The 22,378-nt window shown below is 40.6% G+C and overlaps 1 protein-coding gene and 1 long non-coding RNA gene across 3 annotated transcripts; one reads left to right on the top strand and one right to left on the bottom strand.

The window, feature by feature from the left end:
• Nucleotides 1–5,992: 5,992 nt before the first annotated feature.
• LOC104589209 (beta-amyrin 28-monooxygenase-like) lies at nt 5,993–8,017 on the top strand. Its single transcript, XM_088893636.1, has 3 exons — nt 5,993–7,062; nt 7,184–7,371; nt 7,539–8,017. The coding sequence occupies exons 1-3, from the start codon at nt 6,504–6,506 to the stop codon at nt 7,833–7,835; spliced, it is 1,044 nt and encodes a 347-aa protein (XP_088749762.1). The 5' UTR covers nt 5,993–6,503; the 3' UTR covers nt 7,836–8,017.
• Nucleotides 8,018–14,626: 6,609 nt separating this feature from the next.
• On the bottom strand, nt 14,627–21,669 carry LOC104589210 (uncharacterized). Of its 2 annotated transcripts, XR_016079294.1 has the most exons (6): nt 21,414–21,669; nt 19,681–19,746; nt 15,411–17,459; nt 15,092–15,295; nt 14,926–14,996; nt 14,627–14,841 (listed from the first exon to the last, which is right to left on the bottom strand). It is a non-coding gene; the product is annotated as an uncharacterized LOC104589210 (long non-coding RNA). The 2 variants fall into 2 exon arrangements; XR_016079293.1 differs by having other exon boundaries at nt 15,411–19,746.
• Between the last annotated feature and the right edge of the window lie 709 nt (nt 21,670–22,378).

Genomic DNA, 22,378 nt, shown 5'->3' on the forward strand with positions numbered 1-22,378 from the left:
GGATTTGGAAAATGTTATTGATAATACACAACAAGGCCAATCTAGTGCATTTTGGGTTGAGAACTCCATGATGACCTAACTAAGGTCTTTATCTGATCTTCAGTTGGGTCAGAAAAATCATGCTCAAACTGAGCGCAAGGTGCTTATATAGGTTGGGCTGGCTTAGCTATGATGATCAACGTGAAATACATTAATTAATAAGGTTTATTCCGAATCTAGAGCTACAATGAGAAAGCCCGTAGAAAATTTGAAAAATAACGATGGATCTGAGAACTCCAGGTGGCTAGTTTGGCTAAGTTGCTCCGATGCTTAAGTTAGTAAGCTATTGCGAGCTGAATAATTTTGAGAATATAGAGAACTTGAGAGCTAGAGAGTAGAGAAATCACACGTACCTTGAGCCATCGGGGTTGGAGGCTTTATATAGTTGAGTCATCGTGGGTTTTGCAGATCGATTCTGGAATCTTCGTCACGATGGGATCCGTTTCCGCTTTAATTGGGGGATAACGTTATCAACTAATAAGGCTTATCAATTACGCCCGAACCAGGCGGGGAGGAGATAAGGCTTCCCATTACGCGGCGTGATCCCGTGAGGGTCAGAATCCGTTGGAGGAATTTCTAGGATTATCATGTAGTGGTCTGAGTCTGTATCCCCGAGTTGATGTTGTTTAGTTCCGAACTGGATTGAAGTAGACGAAATGACAAGGTACTTAGCCAAAAAATTGATACATCATTTTGCACCGTCTGTGGGAAACGCTACAAAAAGCTAAGTTCTCATCCTCTAAAAAGCTAAGTCTTCTTCTTCCAAAAAGCTAAGTCCTCATATTTTAGAAACTAAAGCTCTCACTTTACACTTTCCATTTTTTATGAACTCAAAGACTATGCAAGAAGTTGATAGCAAACAGACTAAGCAGCTCTACCAACTTTATTTCAACTCGGATAAAGCCTCATCAGTCCTCTTTGTGAGGTCCCCTCTACAAAGATGAGCTCTTCATGGCTTCCGCGGGAGTTGGTGGCCAACAGACTGCATGGACGCCCTTGATAGTCGAGCCTTACAAGGCTCCCATGCGAGCTAGCGACCTAAAGTTAGTAGTGCTGCCCCCGTAGTTTGAGCTCCTAGTAGCTTCTTGTAGGAGTGGGTAACTGACGTTACGAGGCTGATGCAACACAATCGTAGCTCTAAGGCGCCGACCTGGTGGCCCAAACGTGGCCTGGCCCATGTGCGAGCTGGCGGCCTGGCCTAGGCGCGGCCTGGCACAAGCGCGACCTGGCAGCTAGCCCTGGCGCGAGCTAGCAGCCTGGCATAGGCACGAGCTGGCAGCCTGGCACTGGCGCGACATGGTGGCTTGGCCCTAGCGCGACCTGGCCTTCACACGAGCTAGCATCCTAGCCCTAGCGCAACCTGGTGGCCTGGCCCAGGCACCGACCTGGCGGCCTGGCCTAGGCGCGAACTGGAAAACTGATAAAAGAAAGACCCAGTCGCCTCATCGGCATGGGCAAAATCAAAGATCAAAGAGAGTGGACTACAAGTCGCTCACAGAGCCTAAGGGCTAATACCACATAAGACCCAGTCGCCTCTTCGGCATGGGCAAGATCAAAGAGAGTGGACTACGAGTCGCTCCCAGAGCCTAAAGGCTAATACCACATAAGACCTAGTCAGCTCTTCGACATGGGCAAGATCAAAGAGAGTGGACTACGAGTCGCTCCCAGAGCCTAAGGGCTAATACCACATAAGACCCAGTCGCCTCTTCGGCATGGGAAAGATCAAAGAGAGTGGACTACGAGTCACTCCTAGAGCCTAAGGGCTACTACCATATAAAACCCAGCCGCCTCTTCGACATAGGCAAGATCAAAGAGAGTGGAATACGAGTCAGTCCCAGAGCCTAAGGGCTAATACCACATAAGATCCAGTCGCCTCTTCGACATGGGCAAGATCAAGGAGAGTGGACTACGAGTCAATCCCAGAGCCTAAGGGCTAATACCACATAAGACTAGTCGCCTCTTCGGCATGGGCAAGATCAAGGAGAGTGGACTACGAGTCGCTCCCAGAGCCCAAGGGCTAATACCACATAAGACCTAGTTGCCTCTTTGGCATGGGCAAAATCAAAGATCAAAGAGAGTGGACTACAAGTCGCTCCCAAAGCCTAAGGGCTAATATCACATAAGACCTAGTCGCCTCTTCGGCATGGGCAAGATCAAGGAGAATAGACTACGAGTCGCTCCCAGAGCCTAAGGGCTAATACCACATAAGACCTAGTCGCCTCTTTGCCATGGACAAGATTAAGGAGAGTGGACTACGAGTCACTCCCACAGCCTAAGGGCCAAAATACCAAACTAGCGAAGACTTCCTCACTACATAAAGCATAGTCGCCTCTTCGGCATGGACAAAATCAAGGAATGGACTACGAGTCACCCCCAGAGCATAAGGAATTGAATCGACTCTTACGAGTTCACCGAATTATTCATTCGAGCCAAAAGGAGAAATCTACTCCCTTCACCGAATTACTTTCGGCTCGAGAGTGGGGGGCAAATGATGAGGGAAGATTTGGCCCTCCGATGATCTTGTGACACTTGGCACCTTAGAGCAACTAGGTGATACCCGGAACCACTTTGGAAACAACTTGCCTTTACCAAGTTGATGGTGTCCCACAGGCGCGGCCCGGCACAGGCGCGACGTAGCGGCCTGGCATTGGCGCAACCTAGCCTTGGTGCGAGTTGGCAGCCTAGCACAGGCACGACCTAGCCCTAGCACGAGCTGGCAGCCTGGCCCTGGCGCAACCTGGCAGACTAGCATAAGCGCGACCTGGTGACCTAGCCTAGGCGCGACCTGGCAACCTAGCCCAGGCACTAACCTAGCGGCCTGGCACAGGCGCCGACCTGGCAACCCCGAGGATCTCGCCACTGTACTCCATGTCTTTTGGGGTCGTACCTTGTAACGGCTAGTATTAGTTCACCCACTCCCCGGTTCAGGCGAGAATGGTGGACCTTACTAGTTGGTGGCATTATCCCCAACTAACACGGCAACGGATCCTGCCACAGCGAGAATCCAAGACCTACTCCACCAAATCCTTGTCGACTCCAGTATATAAAGACCTCACCCCCTAGGGGCGAAGGGTAATGCGTAATCTGCTCTCTAGCTCTCTCTAACTCTCTTGCATTCTAAGTTATTTTCAGCTTGCAACCAAGTGCTAACTTAGGCATCGGAGCGACCTCGCTAGGTTAGCCACCCCGGGTCCTCTGACATTTGGTTCATTGCAGGCTTCTCTAAAGAGCAACGAAGTCTCGTCAATCTAGCTCGGCACCTCATAAGCAGCTCGGCACTATAGTCAGCTCGCCACCTAGCCTGCCCAGCACGACCTGGCGGCCTGGCACGGCTCCACTTTGACCTGAGTCATCGGCCACTTGGAAGCAGACGAAATGACAAGGTACTTAGCCAAAAAATTGATACATCACCAAAAATTGATACATCAGGCCTAATGCAGATTTTTAAATTTCATTGCAAATCTATAAACATTTAAAATGTTAAATACCCCCACTCTATAGATCAATGCTTGCCTATAAATTGGCATCAATTCCGAGCTGGGACCTACCCTGGCGTAAATATTTAGCTAACAAGGAACACCATGCACATAGCCACGTACATGGCTACATCACTAAGAAGAAAATCTTGTGTGCCCATCTCCATCTTCCATCTGATTGATCCTGATGATGTGCATTCTGGTCACTCTCTGCTAGAAGGCAGCTCGGACGATAGGCTGCTACGTAGCTGGGTCAAACTGCAAGGCAAGAAGATTAGAGCTCCTGGGGTACTTTACCCGATGTGGGCATTCCAATACTTAAGTTAGGGAATGAGGTTTTGAGAGAGCTGATAACTTTAGAATAGTAAATTGCGAGAGATAAATCGCGGGTACCTTGTGAGGCTAGAGGCAAAGCCTTTATATAGGCGAGTTATCATGGGCCTCACGATGCATGTCCAAAATCACTGGCACATCTAACCTAGAGTCAATTTTGCACCTCAAGATGGACTCCCAGTAAAGTGATAAGGCTTATTCAGGTCCATCCAATTCGGGTGGGATGAAGATAAGATTTGTTGATGTACGCCGTGATCCCGGGGAGATCGGAGACAGCTGGCTCCCTTCTAGGAGGCTACATGGCACCTTGACAGGTCGGTGGGTATGGTGGCCTGCTCAAGCCCCGTTCTAGGCTAAGTGATCCAAGATGACTACGACTGCTGAGGTGTCTAAGGATGCTGAAGTGTCACTTTGTCATTGCATTGCTCCATGTGTCATCACGTCATTGTACGGGCCAAATTATACCTCGTGAAATCCCATGCACGTCTCTCCTTTGAATTTGATGCCGAATCATCACCTCAACCCCCACCAGCCCGTCATTGGTAGGTTTCACCGATTAGTCAATTTTTTGTAAAAACGCTGCTGCATTGATTAGCTTTTGGATTCATGAGAGGAGGGGTTTCTTCAAACCTTATTAACATTGGTTTTTTTTTTTTTGGTATGAGTACTCATTAACATTTTTTGATTCATCAAATGACGTGGAAACATTTTCGGGTCATTTTTAATTGTAGATACAATATATTTGTATGGTTCCATTGCTGGTTATTTGAAAACTGGCTATCTTATTACCATATAGGAATTTATTATGAAATGTTGGTGGAGAAAGTAGCTTTGTTTTCATGTTTTTCTTAATATTAAAGCATTTATTTATAATTCAGTTTATGTAGTGTCTAATTAGGTCTAATGGTACCTAGCTATCAAACAATATAAAAAAAAAAAAAAACAGAAAGTTATACATAATGCTTGTTAAACATACATTGGGTTAAAATACCATGATAATTAAAAATTTTAAATCAGACAACTTACTTTGTACTTGATGTAGGGGTTCAATTCCGGTTGGCCCATGTTAGCATTTTACACTGCTTCAGCTTCAAACCTTAAGGACAGGTCCATTCAAATTTTGACAAAAGGCCAATTTGAGATGGCCCAAGTTACACCCCTAACTCGATGACACTAAGGCAATGTTTGGTTTGAAGGAAAATGTAGGAAAAGGAAGGAAAAGATGAGTTCACATCTGCGCCCCACAAGGGGGCACCCCACAATGCATCCCCACCATGTATTGAGAACATCTTCCGATGATAACACTAGACCCGATGATGTCATCATTGGGAGATGTTCCCAATACAAGGCGGGGATGCGTTGTAGGATGCTGTGGGGCACAGATCTGAACTCAGAAAATATATCAAAACCTATACAAGGTTTGTACAGGTTTCCTAACCTTTCCTTTCCTTTCCCTACTTTTTTCTTCAAACCAAACATAGCCTAAGTCACCATGCTTTAAGTGCCCCCACCCAAACATCCTATATGCATTATTTGGTTAAAAACCTGGAAAACCCGAATTAATTAGTTGTATTTCAGAACGAAAAAGCTTTGCCATAAAAATTTCTTTTACGTGGCTTCATCAAAACATACAGCTTGGTAAAAGGCTAAATCCCTCCCAAATGCACCCTTAAAAGTCCATATCCATTCTTCCTAATGAGAAAGTTAAGGTTTCCTACTCCACTCTCAACATCCACACTGCATGTATGTGGGCCTTACATGGGATCCATATAATCCGGATTCTACTACAACGGATCAATGTCACAGCTACTGCAAGACCCCACTATTTTTAAGTATAGCTCCTCCTGATTTGTTTTTAATGTAAATAGTATTATAAAATCCAATTTCCAATAGGAAAAATAGGCAAAAAATAATATAATATTAAAAAATGCAAATATACCTACAGTTAAAATAAAATAAAAAAAAGCCACATTATATCACATGAAATCCACATGGATTAATTAGTAATTACCCCATGTAGGTAGGTAGAGCTCTCCAATTGAATCAATTGAATAGTCATGAGTTCCATGTGCTATATATATATATGAAGTTTATGTTCCATGTACTAATTAGCTTTATGTGCATCCTATCATTAAACCCACAAATTGATTGTGAATCCCATGCCAATGAATCGTTGGAAATATCGCTTATAAATATCGCTTGAAACTGGAACAGCCTCTCCAGCTTGACTCAATCGAATCGTTGCTCTCATCCGAGCATCCATCACATCAGCCGCAACGATATGGAGCTCTTCCTCCTCTCCTTGCTTCTCTTGGTGCCTCTCATCGTTTCTCTTTCTCTCTACAAACACAAATCCAATCCCTCCGGCGGAAAACTCCCGCCGGGAAAGATGGGTCTGCCGTTCGTCGGGGAAAGTATCCAGTTCTTGTCTCTTGGACGTAAGGACACTCCTGAGAAATTCATGTACGACAGAATGGCCAAGTTCTCCACAGGACTTCGTTATTTGGAGAGAAGACCGCCGTCTTCTGCGGCCCCAGTGGAAACAAGTTCTTGTTCTCTAACGAGAACAAGCTTGTAACAGCTTGTTGGCCGCGCTCCGTCGATAAGATCTTCCCTTCTTCCACGCAGACCTCGTCAAAGGAGGAGACCAAGAAGATGCGTAAATTGCTTCCCCAGTTCCTCAAGCCTGAAGCGCTGCAGAGGTACATCGGAATCATGGACTCCATCGCTCAGAGACACTTCAAGGCGGGTTGGGATGATAGAGATGAGGTGACTGTGTTCCCTCTGGCCAAGCGGTACACCTTCTGGTTGGCTTGCCGGTTGTTCTTGAGCATCGAAGATCCCGACCACGTCGCCAAGTTTGCCGACCCATTCAACGCCTTGGCTTCTGGAATCTTTTCGATACCGATAGATCTTCCGGGAACATCATTCAACAAAGGAATTAAGGCATCCGACGAGATCAGGAAGGAGCTTCTGGCTATCATCAAGCAACGAAAGATCGATCTTGCTGAGAATAGGGCGTCACCTACGCAAGACATTTTGTCCCACATGCTCCTCTACACCGACGAGGACGGCCACTTCATGAACGAGAGGGACATCGCCGATAAGATCCTTGGTTTACTCATCGGCGGCCACGACACGGCCAGCGTTGCCATTACTTTCGTCATGAAGTATCTCGCAGAGCTTCCCGATATCTACAATCAAGTCTTACAGGGTAATTAGACACCAAATTAAAGATGATTGATTTCTCATTTCTGGATTAATGAATCGACTAATCTAAGCTGGTCGATTCTATTCATTAGATAATTTCTGCTTTGTGTCTAACTGGGTTACAGAGCAAATGGAGATCGCCAAGTGCAAAGCCCCAGGAGAGAGGCTAAACTGGGATGACCTGCAGAAGATGAGGTACTCATGGAACGTAGCAAGTGAAGTGATGAGACTTGCACCACCTCTTCAGGGAGCTTTCAGGGAAGCTCTAATGGATTTCACATTTGCTGGTTTCTGCATTCCAAAAGGATGGAAGGTATAAAATTAATCAAGACCCAACTCCCCACTCCCAAAGTATGATTTTAATTTGTTAATTAGTAAATGCAGTCTGTTATTCTAACAACCATTAATAACAGTTTTTTAATCTGTACCAGCCTCCAACATAAATTATTACTGATCTTCATTATTCCTATGTGATTGCAGTTATACTGGGCTGCAAATTCGGCACACAGGAATCCTGAATACTTCCCAGAGCCTGAAAAATTCGACCCATCAAGGTTCGATGGAACTGGTCCAGCTCCTTACACATATGTTCCGTTCGGAGGTGGGCCTCGAATGTGCCCAGGGAAAGAGTATGCTCGGTTAGAAATTCTTGTATTCATGCATAACGTGGTAAAGAGGTTCAACTGGGAGAAAACTCTTTCTGATGAGAAGATCATCGTCAACCCAATACGCATGCCTGCCAAAGGATTCCCAGTTCGTCTTCATGCTCACAAATAGTCTAATCAACTCCTCATCAACATCCAACTGATCTTGGTTATAAATAGTCAATTTATATATATATATATATATATATATATATATATATATATATATGTGTGTGTGTAATGTATATCATACCCTTTTACTGAGACAATTTTATTTCTTAGTTATCCTACATATATCTACCACATTATATTGTGTATATGGGACCCTTTACAAAGACAGACTTCACAGGGAGCAAGGGGGTCAATGGACTGGTTTTGGATTGGACCCCCTCCAGTCCAAAATCAATTTGGATGGATTGGATGGACCAACAAGATATATTAGATTGGATCAATTCGATCCAAAATTTTTATTAGATTGGATTGGACCTGGTCCATCCCTAACAAATTTATATTGGATTGGGTTGGATTAAGCCAATATCTGGTCCATTGATATAAGATAAGAATATATATGTCAATGGACTGGGCTGGGTTGAAACCAATCTAAATCAAAATGAATTTAAACATATTGGACGGTCTAGACATTGAATTGGACCGGTCCAAATTGATCCAAAATATTCATTGGATTGGGATGGACCTGGTCCATTTATGATGGACTCACATTGGATTGGATTGGATTTGACCAAATCCAGTCCAATTGACACCCCTATGGGAGTTATTGGGCAATTGAAAGAATGTGAATGAAATGCTAAAATGAGAGATGCCATACTTAAGCTCTCTTACACATTCTCACAAGATTCTCATACTAAAGCATCGGAGTGTTCTCCTCGGGTAAAATCTACCTGGGCATTGTCACCATTCCTTCTCTGCAACTTTCTTCAACTCAAACACATAGACATCAGCCTGGCCGTGCAGCTCAGCGCTGCCAGATTGAAACCTTGTTCAACCCAAGTCACCAAGACACGACGAAGCAACCAAACCGCGTATCATCACCATTCAATATCATTCCTACCATAATATTCATCCAAATATTAATATACATACTGAAGAGATGGGAGATCCATCTTATGGATGGTTGAACCATGCATGGTGGTTAGGCGAAATTTAAAAAAAAAAATCTTTCTCCCATCTGGAAATCGTATTCCCTTAATTTATAAAATCTGTTTTTTCAATGTTCGTTGTTGAAACAAAACTGGACTCTTAAATGAATAAGACTTATCTTATCCTTTAGCTAATCCTAATCAGATTATAAACTAGAATTCGCCCATTTTTAATTAATTCACTTAAGCTCAGTTCGAAATGGGCTTTAGGACCATTTAGTCACATAGGTCACTTTCCCTATAAATACTGGCTAGCTTGGCTATCTTTGTATGGCATGGGACCCTATCATTGATCTCCACATAAGTCACACAGGTTCCATCTAGCCTCTTTTACAAGGCCTGACCGAATTCACTACTAAATACAGTGAACCCTTGAGTCCATCAGTATGGGCTCTTAATGGGCCCAACATTTACACTAAATGGTCATTGGGTCCAGCCATCTTATGAAGGCCCAAGGATTATGGGTAGATGTGAGATTAGCCCATCAGGTTTATTATCCATAAATGGTCTTACACTTAATCTCTCAACCCATAATGATCAATCACTACCCGACAAGAGAGGACCTCTCCCTCGGCTGTTGCACTCTCTACTCACATGGATCCTAGGAATTAAAACATTTTTGCAAACATTTTGTGAAACCATAATGTATATGTATATCTATATATATATATATATATATATATATATATATTTGCAAAATAAATCTCAACAATTTGAAATCAACTGCCGGTAGTTTAGATTTCCATCAGAGAGTGCAATCCCCGATCATTCACTTTGTCCGACAAAGGGGTTGATCATATCACTATAATCACCCACTCAGATGAATTCTTTGACTGCCCCAACATACCCAGGTTTTGACCCCCTCTAAGGATCTCACTGATTGGCATATCAAAGACAGTTCAATCCAACACCTAATGCAGTACCATAATCTAGTCTACGGGTCAGATGTAACATTCCAGTTTTGTCCATCTATCTCCAAGGTCTAGGGCAATACTAGAATTTGGTCTGGTTTAATGTTTCAAGAAAACCCACACTGCATGTGCCTCAGGTCTCACCCTAGAAGCTAAAACAAGCCACCCCAACCCACTTGGTAGCACATCAGTGTCAGCCTTGACAGGATAAATCTCCCTAGATCCATCCAACAGCTATGAAGATTCTAAACTAACATGAGTCTCATAAGTGTCCAATTTAGGGTATTACACAGAAACACACCAATATAACATGAATCAAATGTGTACTTTATTCATTTGCAATAAATATCAAAAGATACATCAATCTGATTGGAGCTAAGGGCATAGAACGTCTAACACATACATGATTTAAAACTTGAAACTTTGGATCATAAAGGATGGGTCATCTTTGAATCAAGTGGGTCAATCTGAAATTGGCATATTTATTAATCATATTAAATTGGTAGACAAATATATGATTAAGGTAAACCCAAATTCACTAACTTTACATCATGTTCAAAAAATGTTCAGGTATCATATCAAATAATATTACCAGCCCTACTCAAATCCCATCGTCTAGCTTAATAGATATAAACTCTTAATTAATGAATCCCGCTTGATAATAATAACTTGATAAATAATCCATGACCTACAAGGAACTTCATTTAAGACAATTGACTGATTCATTTACCGGGTGATTGATATTTTTCCTTGCATTGCTAATGAGTCCTTGTTTTAATTTATTTTGGACCATCTAAGAATCGATCACGTCTAATCATTGATGCAAACCTTGCTCAGAATTGCTTGCAAAGAGTAGAGATGTGGACAACCAAAGAGAGAATATAATCGATATGTGGACTTTGACCGAGTGATCTATATAGATAGATAGATAGATAGATAGATAGATAGATATAGATAGATAGAGAAAGAGAAAGACTACCTGCAAAGCTAAAAGAACATTACCATTAGGCTTGACACAATGACGGTTCTTAGTGAATTCATCACGAGCCTTTTCAACCTCGGCATGCTCTTCTAATGTACTGTAGTCGGGGTCGAACTCCCAAGTCTATTGTGCAACGTAATTGTTGGTGTTGGTAGGGGCCATCTCCTTGGGCAATCTTAAGCCTCCACATAGTAGCTCACTTTCTCTATCCTGATCAGTGATCACAACCCATATTATTTTTTAGAAAATGATAAGATAAAATTTATTAAAAAGGGAAGAAAAGTATGCAAGAGGTATACAAAAATTGAAACCCCATAGAAGCCCAAAATGAACCACTTACAACCTAAGCCCAAAGCTCAAGGGCCACAAAACAACACAATATGCACCAACAAGGAGATCTAAAACCAAACTCCTCAGCCTAGCCTAAAAGCTCAAAGCCTAAGAGACCTTCGAAAGAAGAAAGAGCAAACAGACCCTCAATTAATAGCCCAAGCTATTTCTTCTTCTACCCCTTCCCCTAATGCAACGGGCTCCTCGAGGAGGAGGGGTAACAACTGGTGGATCATAGCATTCCCTCAATAGTTTAGATTTCCTATTTCCGACCGGCAGAACTGACGGTGTAGAAGACACGTCTAACCAGGAATTTTTTGTCTCCAAATCTAATTCCGGTTCCGAGCTCCTTGCAAACTGAGGGTTATGATCCTTTACATCATGGACGAAAGAGGAGCTGATCCAATCTCGCAACTAAGGCTCTTGCTCTACAGAGAAGGAGAGGTCCTTTCCTATCGGGACCCATCCTTTACATTATGATTTAAGAAAAAGGCTTGCAAAAGGTTTTAATTCCTAGGACCCATCAGAGTAGAAAGTGGAACACTGCACCTTATAGCCAGGGGAGAGGTCATTTCCTGTCGGGTAGTGTTTGATCATTAAGGGCTAACAAGTTAAGTGTAAGAGACCATTTAGAGCTGTTTTACCTGATGGGCTATATCTCACTTAAGTCCATTGTCCTTATCCCTTCATAGGATGGTTGGACTCAATGACCATTTAGTCTAAATGTTGGGCCCATTAAGAGCCCATACTGATGGATTTAGGGGTTCATTATACTTGATAGTGAATTCGGCCAGGCTTTTTCACAAAAGTCGGGCCAAACCCATATGGGCTTATTTAAGGCCATTGTTGGGGTCCCAGGCCATACAAAGAGAACGATATGGGCTAGCAACTATCTAGGGTCATGAGCCACTTACTTAATGGGCCTAAAGCCCATGATTAATTAAATTAATCAAGTGGTCACACGACAGGTTAAGCAGTCATGTGGCATGGGCGAATATGGGTATGGATCAGCAATTAGGATAAAAGGATAAGTCTAATCCACTTAAAGAGTCCAAATCCAAATAAAGATTTGGATTAGGATCCTCTTAATTCAATTAGGAGTGTTGATCCTTAAGGCTTATAAAAGGACGAGGGTGAACTACTCTAGTTATCACATAAGCTCTCAGTTCTCTCCTTCTGCTCTTGCCACCCATAAACCCTAGTTCGACCTCAAGTTCTTAAACTGATAAAGATCAGTTCTAATTTCTGATTTTTTGCAAGAAAATATCATATTCAATTCGTGCTCACCATCCTTGCTCGATCTAAGATATTGGGTTACAGTTTTTGCTGAAAAAATGCGTTGCTGAATCGGCTTCAATTCAAGTTGCACCATCTTCAGTGGAAGTTGGTTTTGGTACACTCTTTGGGCGTGAACTATCACTTTGGGAGCTACACTTATGGATTCTGTATCAGGTATACTTCTCCCTTCTCTTTGGTTTTAGTTCTGGTCCGGTTCGATGCAAGAACGATCCTTCAAAAATGCAACTTTTCTAAAACTAGGAATACGATTCCCGGAAGGGTAAAAGAAAATTTTTGAAATTTTGCCCAACCATCTAGCATGGTTCGGCCATCCATATGATGGATTTCCCCTTCCTTCACCCATCTCTGCTAAACTCAGGCCTAGGTGAAGAATCATGGTGAGTAAAGAAGTCATTTGTTGTTTGCAAAGGTTTCTTAATTCCCTCCAACCTTTGCCAAACTGATTTGAGAGGGACGACTGCATACGGGAGTAAGGCACCATGGGCTTTACCATTAAAGCGGCCAAGTCCACCCCAACATTAACTTGGCTTTTAGTCGGGTTAAAGGATGTAATCAAGTTGATCCATAGACATCTACCCGTGCCCCAACTCGAAAAAACATTCGCTCCCACCTGCCCTCCTACAAAGAGCAGGAATCTCTTAAAATTTGAAACGCCCGCCGAACGCTGTGATGCGAAGAATGACGTCCCTGGTTTCCCCAGCGACTGGTCCACCATTGAAACCATCTCCATCATCGTGCCTATTGAAGTCTGCATCGCAACATGCTTCCTTCCTTCTGCAACGAATGGACTCTGATGATTGACCCCTACAACATCGTCCTCTGGCGCCGACAACCCCTGCAACACTTCCACTAACTCTTCTCTTTCACCTGTCATCGGAGGTTGACGAGACTTCCTTCTTTTCCTTCGTTTGCGATGCGCTCTCACGGGACAACTCGTAGAATCATGTCCCAGTGGAAACCCACCCCACTCTCTCTGCTTGTAATCCAGTTTCAAAAGGTTCGGTTTATTGAACCGAGGCAGAGCAGTCAACCTCAAGTTCGACTCCCATTCTTTGAAAACCAAGGTTCGACTAAACACCGAGGGCTCCTAGTCTTCAATGGCAACCCTCAACAGATACCTAGTACCTTCCACTTCTAGCTCAACACACTTGGGAATGCCACAAACCGCCTTGCTCCAAACGAGAAGATGGAGGGCCTCAAGGTTTTTCCAGGCTAGATTATCCGGATCAGTAGCATTGAAGCCGCCCATTGCGTCTCCTATCTTCTTGAAGACCGTCGAACACCAGACAGAGAGGGGAACGCCAAATACCCTGACCCACCACTTACCGTAACCTCCTCTCTACCTTTCCAAACATCCTTCCTGAGTCCAACAAGATAAGGTGAACCACATCTCGTTGAAGGTTTGAGCTCGGGAGTGGAAAGCACCGCAAGCTTCTTCTTGGGAGGCAAAAATTAGAAGACATTTACTCCCCTCAAGCCTTCGCATAGCCGGATTACACTGTTCCTCCACCGAAGAGAAATCCACCATTCAATCTCTTCCTTTAAGGGATAAACACCTAGAAACCTTAGGACTAGGCAACTTTGGAAGAAAGATTCACGGTCCCGAACTCTAACCTCAGTGGCCATAACTTTGATCACACCTCCAACCTCAACGATCACAACCCATATTATGAAACAAACACTATAGGAAAAATCGACTTTAGCAACGGATAAAACCGTTGCAAAAAGATACAAAAAACCGTTGCTAAAAGATATAGCAACAATTTAGCAACGCTTTTTTGTCAATGGCGGATATTGGCGTGGCTAAAGCCTATAGCCACGGATTTTGTACATTGTTGCTACAAATATACCTATAGCAACGGTTTAAATCGTTGCTAATAAAAAAAATATTGCAATGGATTTATTTGGTACCGTTGCTAAAAATTTCTATAGTAACGGTTTTATCTGTGGCTATAAAATATGAGCTATTGTTGAATAAATAGAAATAGCAACAGTTTTAAGTAAAACCATCGCTAAAAGTATTAGTCATTCTTATGTATTGCTACGGTTTTTTACATTAACAGTTGCTATAAAATTCTTATAGAAACGGTTAGGGGAAAAAACCGATGCTATAGACTGGTCATCACAAAATATAACCACATTTAAAGCCATTGTTGCATGGCACCTTTAGCAACGGTCGTCATAAACCGTTGCTAAAGGTTTGTTTCTCAATTGAATTTAAACGAATGCCATTACAAAAAAAAAAAAAATTAATTTCACCTATTCTTGTATAATAAAACCTATACAAACTTACACAAAACATTCATAGTAGTCTTTGTTCAACACACACTTTTAATAATTTTTTTTCATCACCAAAAAAAGAAAAGAGAATTAACAAAATTATCCTCATTGCATCTGAATAGTTGATTATATGCACGTGCATCACACTCATGACCTTCGCTTTGGATCATAAACTTTGGTCTGTCATGTTCAACAAAAATGAATACATAAGATTTTATGTCAATAATTAGATATGTAAATTAAATAATTAGAATTGATCATAACCTTCGCTCTGTTCCTGCACAGTGGTTTATTTTCTTCAAAGCACGATTGCTTCTATTTACTTTGCTAAATGTCTAATAAAGAAAAGTAAAGAAAAGTAAAGAAAACAATATATTAGTTAGTATATGTTTAAATAAGAAATCATTTTTAATGAATTTAATTTGCATACCTTAAATTTTTCTGATTGCCACATTTGAAGCAAATTTACCCATTGTTCTTTAACAACACGATCCGTTGGAGGAGTAAGTTGTTCTGCTATTGGAACTTCAGGCTTATAAAAATCCTGATATAGAATGCATTTCCATTGCTTCCATTTTGCATTTAGGACATTTAAACACCATTCTTTACGATCATCTGAAACATCAAACTTATCCTGCATTGCATATGTAAGAATGAGATTTTATATATCATAATCCATCACACATATTTGATTATTTGAAAAATGTTCAAATCCAAAATACAAATAGTGAATAAATTGAAAAGAATACCTGATAAAACCCGAAGCACGATCTTTAGTTGTATTCAATACTTTCTTCCAACTATCCACATCGACAGGTACAATATTTCCATTACATGCTATCGTGCCAATAAAATGAGACAATTTTCCATCTTCTGGTTGACCATACTTATTAAAAGATACAGAAATGTGCTCATTATCATTCATTTTATACACATCTTTACAAAAAGTGGGGCCTCTTGTTTTCTTGTGCTATGAAGACTCTATTTGTGGGGGTAATTGGTCTTCAGTTTCCTCCTGAGAATGATGAGAGGGCAAATGGTCTACTTGGGGTTGAGAAACTTGAGGGTGTTGCAAATGAAATTGCTGTGGTTGTGTTTCAGTCTCTTGTTCTTCAACTTCCCTATTTTATTGAGAATTTGGGACTTGCTGCACTTGATTTGTTTAAGATCATTTTCTTTTTGATGCCCTAGAAAAAAATCCAAGGGAATCAAAATCAGATGATGCAACAAAAAAGCTCATCTATGGTGTGGCCCTCCATATTCAATCAAAATCAGAAGGGGCAGAACCACAGTTTCCAATCAGCACATAAGACAACACAAGCCCGTTTGTGTTATTTAATGCGATTGGTGAGCAAATTAAATCTGACTTTTAATATATGGGGTCGGAAATTTGACTACATGAAGCTTATAAACGCCATAGGTGTTATCTTAAAATTAGAAATTCAGTTATTCCTTTTCTTAAAAAGCTAATTAAGGGGATACATAGTTTTCTGTTTCCAGAAAGGTTTTCATGCTTGACGCTAATTAAACAGATTTGATCACTTTTTTTTTCAATTCCTCATAAAGTCTTAAGTTTTGTGGTATGTTTGAAAAGCTGCACCAAGTCCCCAACAATTAATGGCAGTAGGCTGCCACATTAATCGAGTGACCTTCGACCTAGACCACTGTCCAAGTGGTTAGGGAACAGGTCAAACACCAAAATACATGGTTCTGTCATCATCTTCTCAGCTGTTGACCTATGGCTGGGGCTGAGGTTAGCTGTAATAGTGGTTAGGGTCAACCCATGCCCAACCTCTCTTTAATAAAAGAAAGGTTTACCAATTGTCAAACCCATTAAATCTCTTGTTTGGAGAAAGGAATGGTTTAACTCAAACTGATCAGCAGCTGTGGCCAAAACCCTGCCACTCTCGAAACAAGGGACTTTCTGCTCCATCAGCACATAAGACTTGGAGTGGTTGGATTCTAGAGCTCCAAAGTCTGTTGTCTATGTTTGTCTAGGCAGCCTCTGTAGACTGATTCCTCCACAGTTGATAAAGATTGGGTTGGGGCTAGAAGCATCAAACCACCCATTCATTTGGGTAGTCAGAAACAACAATGAATCCTTTGAGGAATGGTTGTTGAAGGAAGGTTTTGAGGAGAGGACCAAAGGGAGAGGTCTCTTGATTCAGGGCTGGGCGCCTCAGGTTTTAATCCTATCTCACTCGGCCATAGGTGGCTTATTGACACACTGCGGGTGGAATTCAACACTGGAAGGGGTTTGTGCGGGTGTGCCCATGATAACATGACCTATGTTTGCAGAGCAGTTCAGTAATGAGTAGCTGATTGTACAGATTCTCATGATTGGAGTCAGGATTGGTGTTGATGTCCAATGTAAGTTGGGAGAGGAAGAGAAGGTTAGGGTGCTGGTAAGGAGAGAACAAGTGGAAAAGGCCATAGTCCAGTTGATGGATGGGGGAGATGAGACAGAAGAAAGAAGACAGAGAGCGACAGAGCTCATGGAGATGGCAAAGATAGCAATCGAAGAGGGGGGATTTTCTCTCACCAACATGACACTGTTGATCCAAGATATCATGAATCAAGTAGTCATTCAGAACAAACAGCCACTATAATTGTATCATCACACACAGATGTTAGATGAGGCTCCTGAATATATATATATATATGTAATTCTCTAAGAGTATCTTTAACAATTCTTTATCTCATGGTTGTTATTTCTGGGTCAATCACAAAGGAAAATTGTAGCATTATTGTTAGCTTCTGCCTTTGTCAGCAAGCAGCATTCAACTTCTGATATCTGACTAGTTGAAAGAAACATTTCATCTCAGAGGTTGTTAGAGCAACATTGTCTAAATTTGCTAAGCAGTCCACAGCCTAATTCACAAGTACTTTTGTTAAGTGGTCCTCAAAATTACATATGAAGTCATGTTTATATCATCAGAGCTACTGTTCAATTACCTCAATTGGCCAATCCACTCACCAACTAAGTCTAGGAGAATTTGCAGAAAAAATAAATAAAAAACTAGGTTTAGGACAAAAAATCTTTCCCTCTAGAGCCAAAACTTCACTTAAAAAAAGGAAAAAAAATAGATCCACCTCAAACGCATGAATGGCCGAGTGAAAAGCAAGTTAGAGAACAAGAACAAGCTTAATTTATGCAAATCACCCATCAGATTAGAAAAAAAAAAGTTAAAAAAAAAAAAAAAAGAAAAAAAGAAACAGCCCAAGTTATTTGAGAGCTTCCTGCACATGACTCCTCTGGGATTCATCAACTCTAATTATGAAAAAAAGAAACAATAATAAAAGCATAATTATTGTTCATCAAATCAACTCTAAAATTTTAATCACAAAAGCTCTATTCATAAACTCAGCATAAGGGCTCAGATAACCCTTCATAGACTCCAATTTTAACTAGGAAACTAACAAATATTACTTTAGTCTGATATCATAGTATTCTATCATACAAAAATAAGAAGGTGATCTCAGTGGGTCCATCCAAACAGTGGTACTTGGCATGCAGCCATGACCCTGGCAAAGATTTACTACATGACCTCCACAAGCAACCAATGGCATCAGACTGTCTCGTCTCAAGAATGTAATGACTGGTTAGATGAGATTGGTTCTTCCAAGGATAGTGAAGAAGAACCCTGCATTCTTGCTGAGACGATTCACAGACTTAGGAAGAAGATCTATGAGTATCTCTTTACACATGTAGAATCTGCTGCAGTTGCTCTTGGTGCTGAAGCACAAATAGCACCACCAAGCCAAGCAGCAGAAACTAAAGCAAGAAGATGACATGGTGAATATTCTTCTGGACAGACATTCATTATATCTTACCTATACAGCTTTGTGGCATTGGAGGTGAGCCATATTAAATTGTGTGGACAGATCCAACTTAGCCACCAAGTGGTTAGGGAGGGGCATTTTTCTGATTCTAGTTTTGATTAAAATTTGGTTTGTTGGCTCTTTAAGCTGGAACCAATGTCCTTAACCTTCCCGATCTGTCTCAATGTGTCTGTTTCTGAAATGTGTTTTCCAGGCAATAGCAATTTTATTAGGAAAGAAGTTCCTTTCTAAAAAACATAGAATATGATGTCATTGCTCCAGAATAATTACAAAAAGAATGCTATACATAGATATATAAACTTAAAATGGTCATCGGCACAAATACTTGTGTAAAATTTGAATGCTGGAAAAATATGAAATACATTTCAGACAAAGTAGTATATCAGTAAATATTGGAATGCAAACTCAAGGGCCAATACCAAATGTTGGACATGGCTATCCAGGGTCTTGGGAGGGGTGGACTGGTTACAGACCTAACATTATGGCCTTTTTGCACATTGGATGAAAACATGCTTTTGGAACTCACAACCAGAAAAACAATTCATATTGGGATAACACCCCAATAGGAAGCTGGTCCTTTGATTTCAGATTTTACTTTCTTCTTCACATTTTGCTTGAAGAGCTGTATTTCAGTTCAATAGCAACTGATCCTGGCGGATCAAGAAAGTTAAACCCGACCACACACCAAAACCACATGGTCTATTCTTCTCAAAACAAAAAAAAAAATGACTAAGAAAAAACAAAAATAAATAAATAAGCATATAACAGATTTATAAAGTTTCCTAAAGCTCATCACTATGTTGGTTCGCACATCTCATGGCAATATGATATCATATAAAGAATATAAACATAAAAATTTTAAAAAATAAACAAATAACCTATGGCACTCCAATATCAATTAATCTTATAAACATTAGAATTAACCCACATGGATTAGCATATTCTTCATGACCATATAAAGATTATTAACATTAGAATTAGAAAGAAAAACACAAACACGCACGCATATATGTGGTGGATTCATGTAATCCCTAAAACTCCTCACTATGCCCATTAGCATATCCACAGCACTCCAATATCATGTAAAGCATATCCATAGCACAATCCATGGCATTCCAATATTAGAAAAAAATAGCCAAAAGAATAAACAAATTAAACAATAAAGTTGCTACTTACATCCTTTTCCAAAGCAATCTAGATGTCACAAAGCCCACACAAAATTCCTTATGAGTATAATTAATCCTATAAATTGACAACAAACAATATAAGTAAATAATATTAAGGGTAGGATAAAAAATTGTAGCATCAGAAATGAAATCATTTAAAGCAATCTAGATGGGCATGCATTCCTACATGTACAATTCAGGTCTAAATACACCAAATTTCGCTGACTTGACATTAAAATTACCTTTACCATGAAGGGTCCAAAAACTATCATCCTAATCAAAGGATGCAAGCAAATCTTACGAATCCCCTTTGCAATATTTTCAATTAACATACTCTTCCCTCTATAGAAATATTATTCACTTTGATAGGTAGTCCAATGAAACCAAATATATGTTTCATAATTTTGAAGCCCTCAACACCCAGAAATACAAAGAACAAAGTTCCAACAAATCATTTAGGTAAATCTCTAGATTAGCAAATATCCTAGCTGACTCACTTTTGGAGGAGGGGTAGGGAGGTCTGAAAAGTATGATCTTAGCTGATCCTAGCTAAGCTATTTATTTTATTTTACATTGTACTAGTTGAAAAGTATGGATGTCATGTATACGTGTTTTGTACCCTGTTGTTGGATCATTTTCTAATGCAGGGGTATTCTGTTTGTTGACTTTCCTCAGTATGAATTGAGTTTAGTTTTGTTTGGGGACTGATTTCTCTCCCTTGGCTGAAACTCTAAAAGTACATTAGCCACCCTTTTCAAAATGGTGTTGTACCCATGATTAGTTAATTAGTATGCAGCCTTGCGAGCAGCAGATCCGAACTCCTAGGTAGGGGTGCAAGTTTGGTATCTAACTTGAAGAAATTAAATAATATTTGGTCAAGGCGCAAATATTATACATTAAAAACTGCAGTATTTCAGTTCCTGGTTTCAGCCTTTTAAATGCATGCAGATTGTAACTAGGGATTTACCAATTCCTGGTTTCACATTTTAAAGAAACATGAAATTGGGATCAAAGAAGGGCTATAACTCCAACATACCTTGTCATAAACGAGGCAAATCACCCTGTTTCAGCTTGTTCCCAAAAGTGAAGTCAGGAAGCTATAATACAGGTGGCAGTGTGGTACCCCTGTTTATCTTAATGTTTATGACTTGACACCCATGAATGGCTATGTCTACTGGGCAGGCCTTGGTGTCTTTCATTCTGGTGTGAATTAAATAAGCAGATCCGAACAACATGGCCCTGTCTTCAGCGACAATCCGCTGCACTCCATCTTCCTACCAGATACCATCTGAGGGCCCATCCTAATTCTTTTTTCTTAATCTCTCTCTAGGGATTAAATCTTTTAATCAATGAGCCAGCCGGTGCCCAGAGGCCTTATTATTTAAATTAATCCAACTTGAAATTCGATTACTATCAACCCAACTGCTTTTCCCAACGATTTCATGTGAGATCTAGTAAAACCCAATGGTGCAATATTGTTACTGGCAAACAAACTCTAGGGTTTAGCAATAAAAGACAATCCTCCTTTCTTTAGAAATATCCCTAAACCCCAACCTTGATACCCGATTAGAAACTCCTGCCACATCCCCTATAACTTAGAAAACAAGAACAATCGCTCTTGTTCCGTATTTGACACCCACGACAGAAGAAACCAAAAGAAATATATATATTTTCAATACAGGTAAAAAAATAGCAACTTTCTCTTAGAAAAAAGCAGAAGAAAAAAGTGGGAGATGAACTTACTTCTCTACAACGAGCTAAGCAGACCAAGAATCCGAGATGCTTTGTACACCGAGAGAGCAAGAAACCGAAGAAGGGGAAAATGAGCAGAAAGAAGAGATGAAGATCTGAGAATGAGAGGAGAAAAACGAAGGGAAGAAGAGAGAGATGAGAGACGAGAGAAGTCTAAAACGAAGGGAAGAAGAGAGAGATGAGAGCAGTACTCTAAAACGCGGGAATGAAGAGGGCGGGCATTTTTTTCCTCTTTTTTCTATTCCAAATTTCCAATCTACCCACGGTTTTCTAATCCCATATATATATATATATATATATATTGCAACGGTCCATTTTAAAACCGTTGGGGTAAATTTATGTATAAGCCACGGCCCAGCAACCGTTACTAGGTTGGAATTAAAAAGCCAGGATATAGCTACGGATAAAATATTCAAAAACCGTGGCTAAAGGCTACTTTTCTTATAGTGAAATAACTATTATTTTTTCTTTATGATCGATTTGGGAAGTGCGTAAATACAAATATATTCAATGCAAAACCTTGTATGCAGTGTACATATTTGATATTTGTACTCTTTTCAAACAGAGCGTTAACTGAACTTATAAAACAAACCATGGATGGAGGGGATTCTAATAATACTATTGCAAGTAGATTAAGTACCCATTTGGAAATGAGGAGCCTGGATCATTGTAAAGCCGTGTTTGGTAAAAACTTCCCCTAAGCGGGACAGAAAATGCAGTTCAGAAGCCTTCCCAAATGGGTTCTTAATTATACTCTCACCATGCTTTTCCAAAATATGGACGAAGGTATTTATGTCTTTTCACATCAAGGTGGGCAGGTGGCAATAAAAATAAAATGTACTGTTAATTTGGAAATTATTTGTATTTGAGTAGTGGTTAGAAGCTACATTTCTTCATTATAACTAGTTAATAGACATAAGGATATTATACCTTTTTTCCTTAATTTTGCTAGCCAA

This window comes from Nelumbo nucifera, chromosome 8 (genome assembly GCF_055504915.1).
Source record: "Nelumbo nucifera cultivar China Antique chromosome 8, China Antique-T2T, whole genome shotgun sequence".
Classification (NCBI taxonomy): Eukaryota; Viridiplantae; Streptophyta; class Magnoliopsida; order Proteales; family Nelumbonaceae; genus Nelumbo; species Nelumbo nucifera.

Excerpts from the sequence above, each read along its gene's own strand:
- LOC104589209 (XM_088893636.1), top strand. The coding sequence starts at position 6,504 with ATGCGTAAATTGCTTCCCCAGTTCCTCAAGCCTGAAGCGCTGCAGAGG. Across the intron at positions 7,063-7,183 it reads CTACAATCAAGTCTTACAGG|AGCAAATGGAGATCGCCAAG; the intron begins GTAATTAGACAC and ends ACTGGGTTACAG. Across the intron at positions 7,372-7,538 it reads GCATTCCAAAAGGATGGAAG|TTATACTGGGCTGCAAATTC; the intron begins GTATAAAATTAA and ends ATGTGATTGCAG.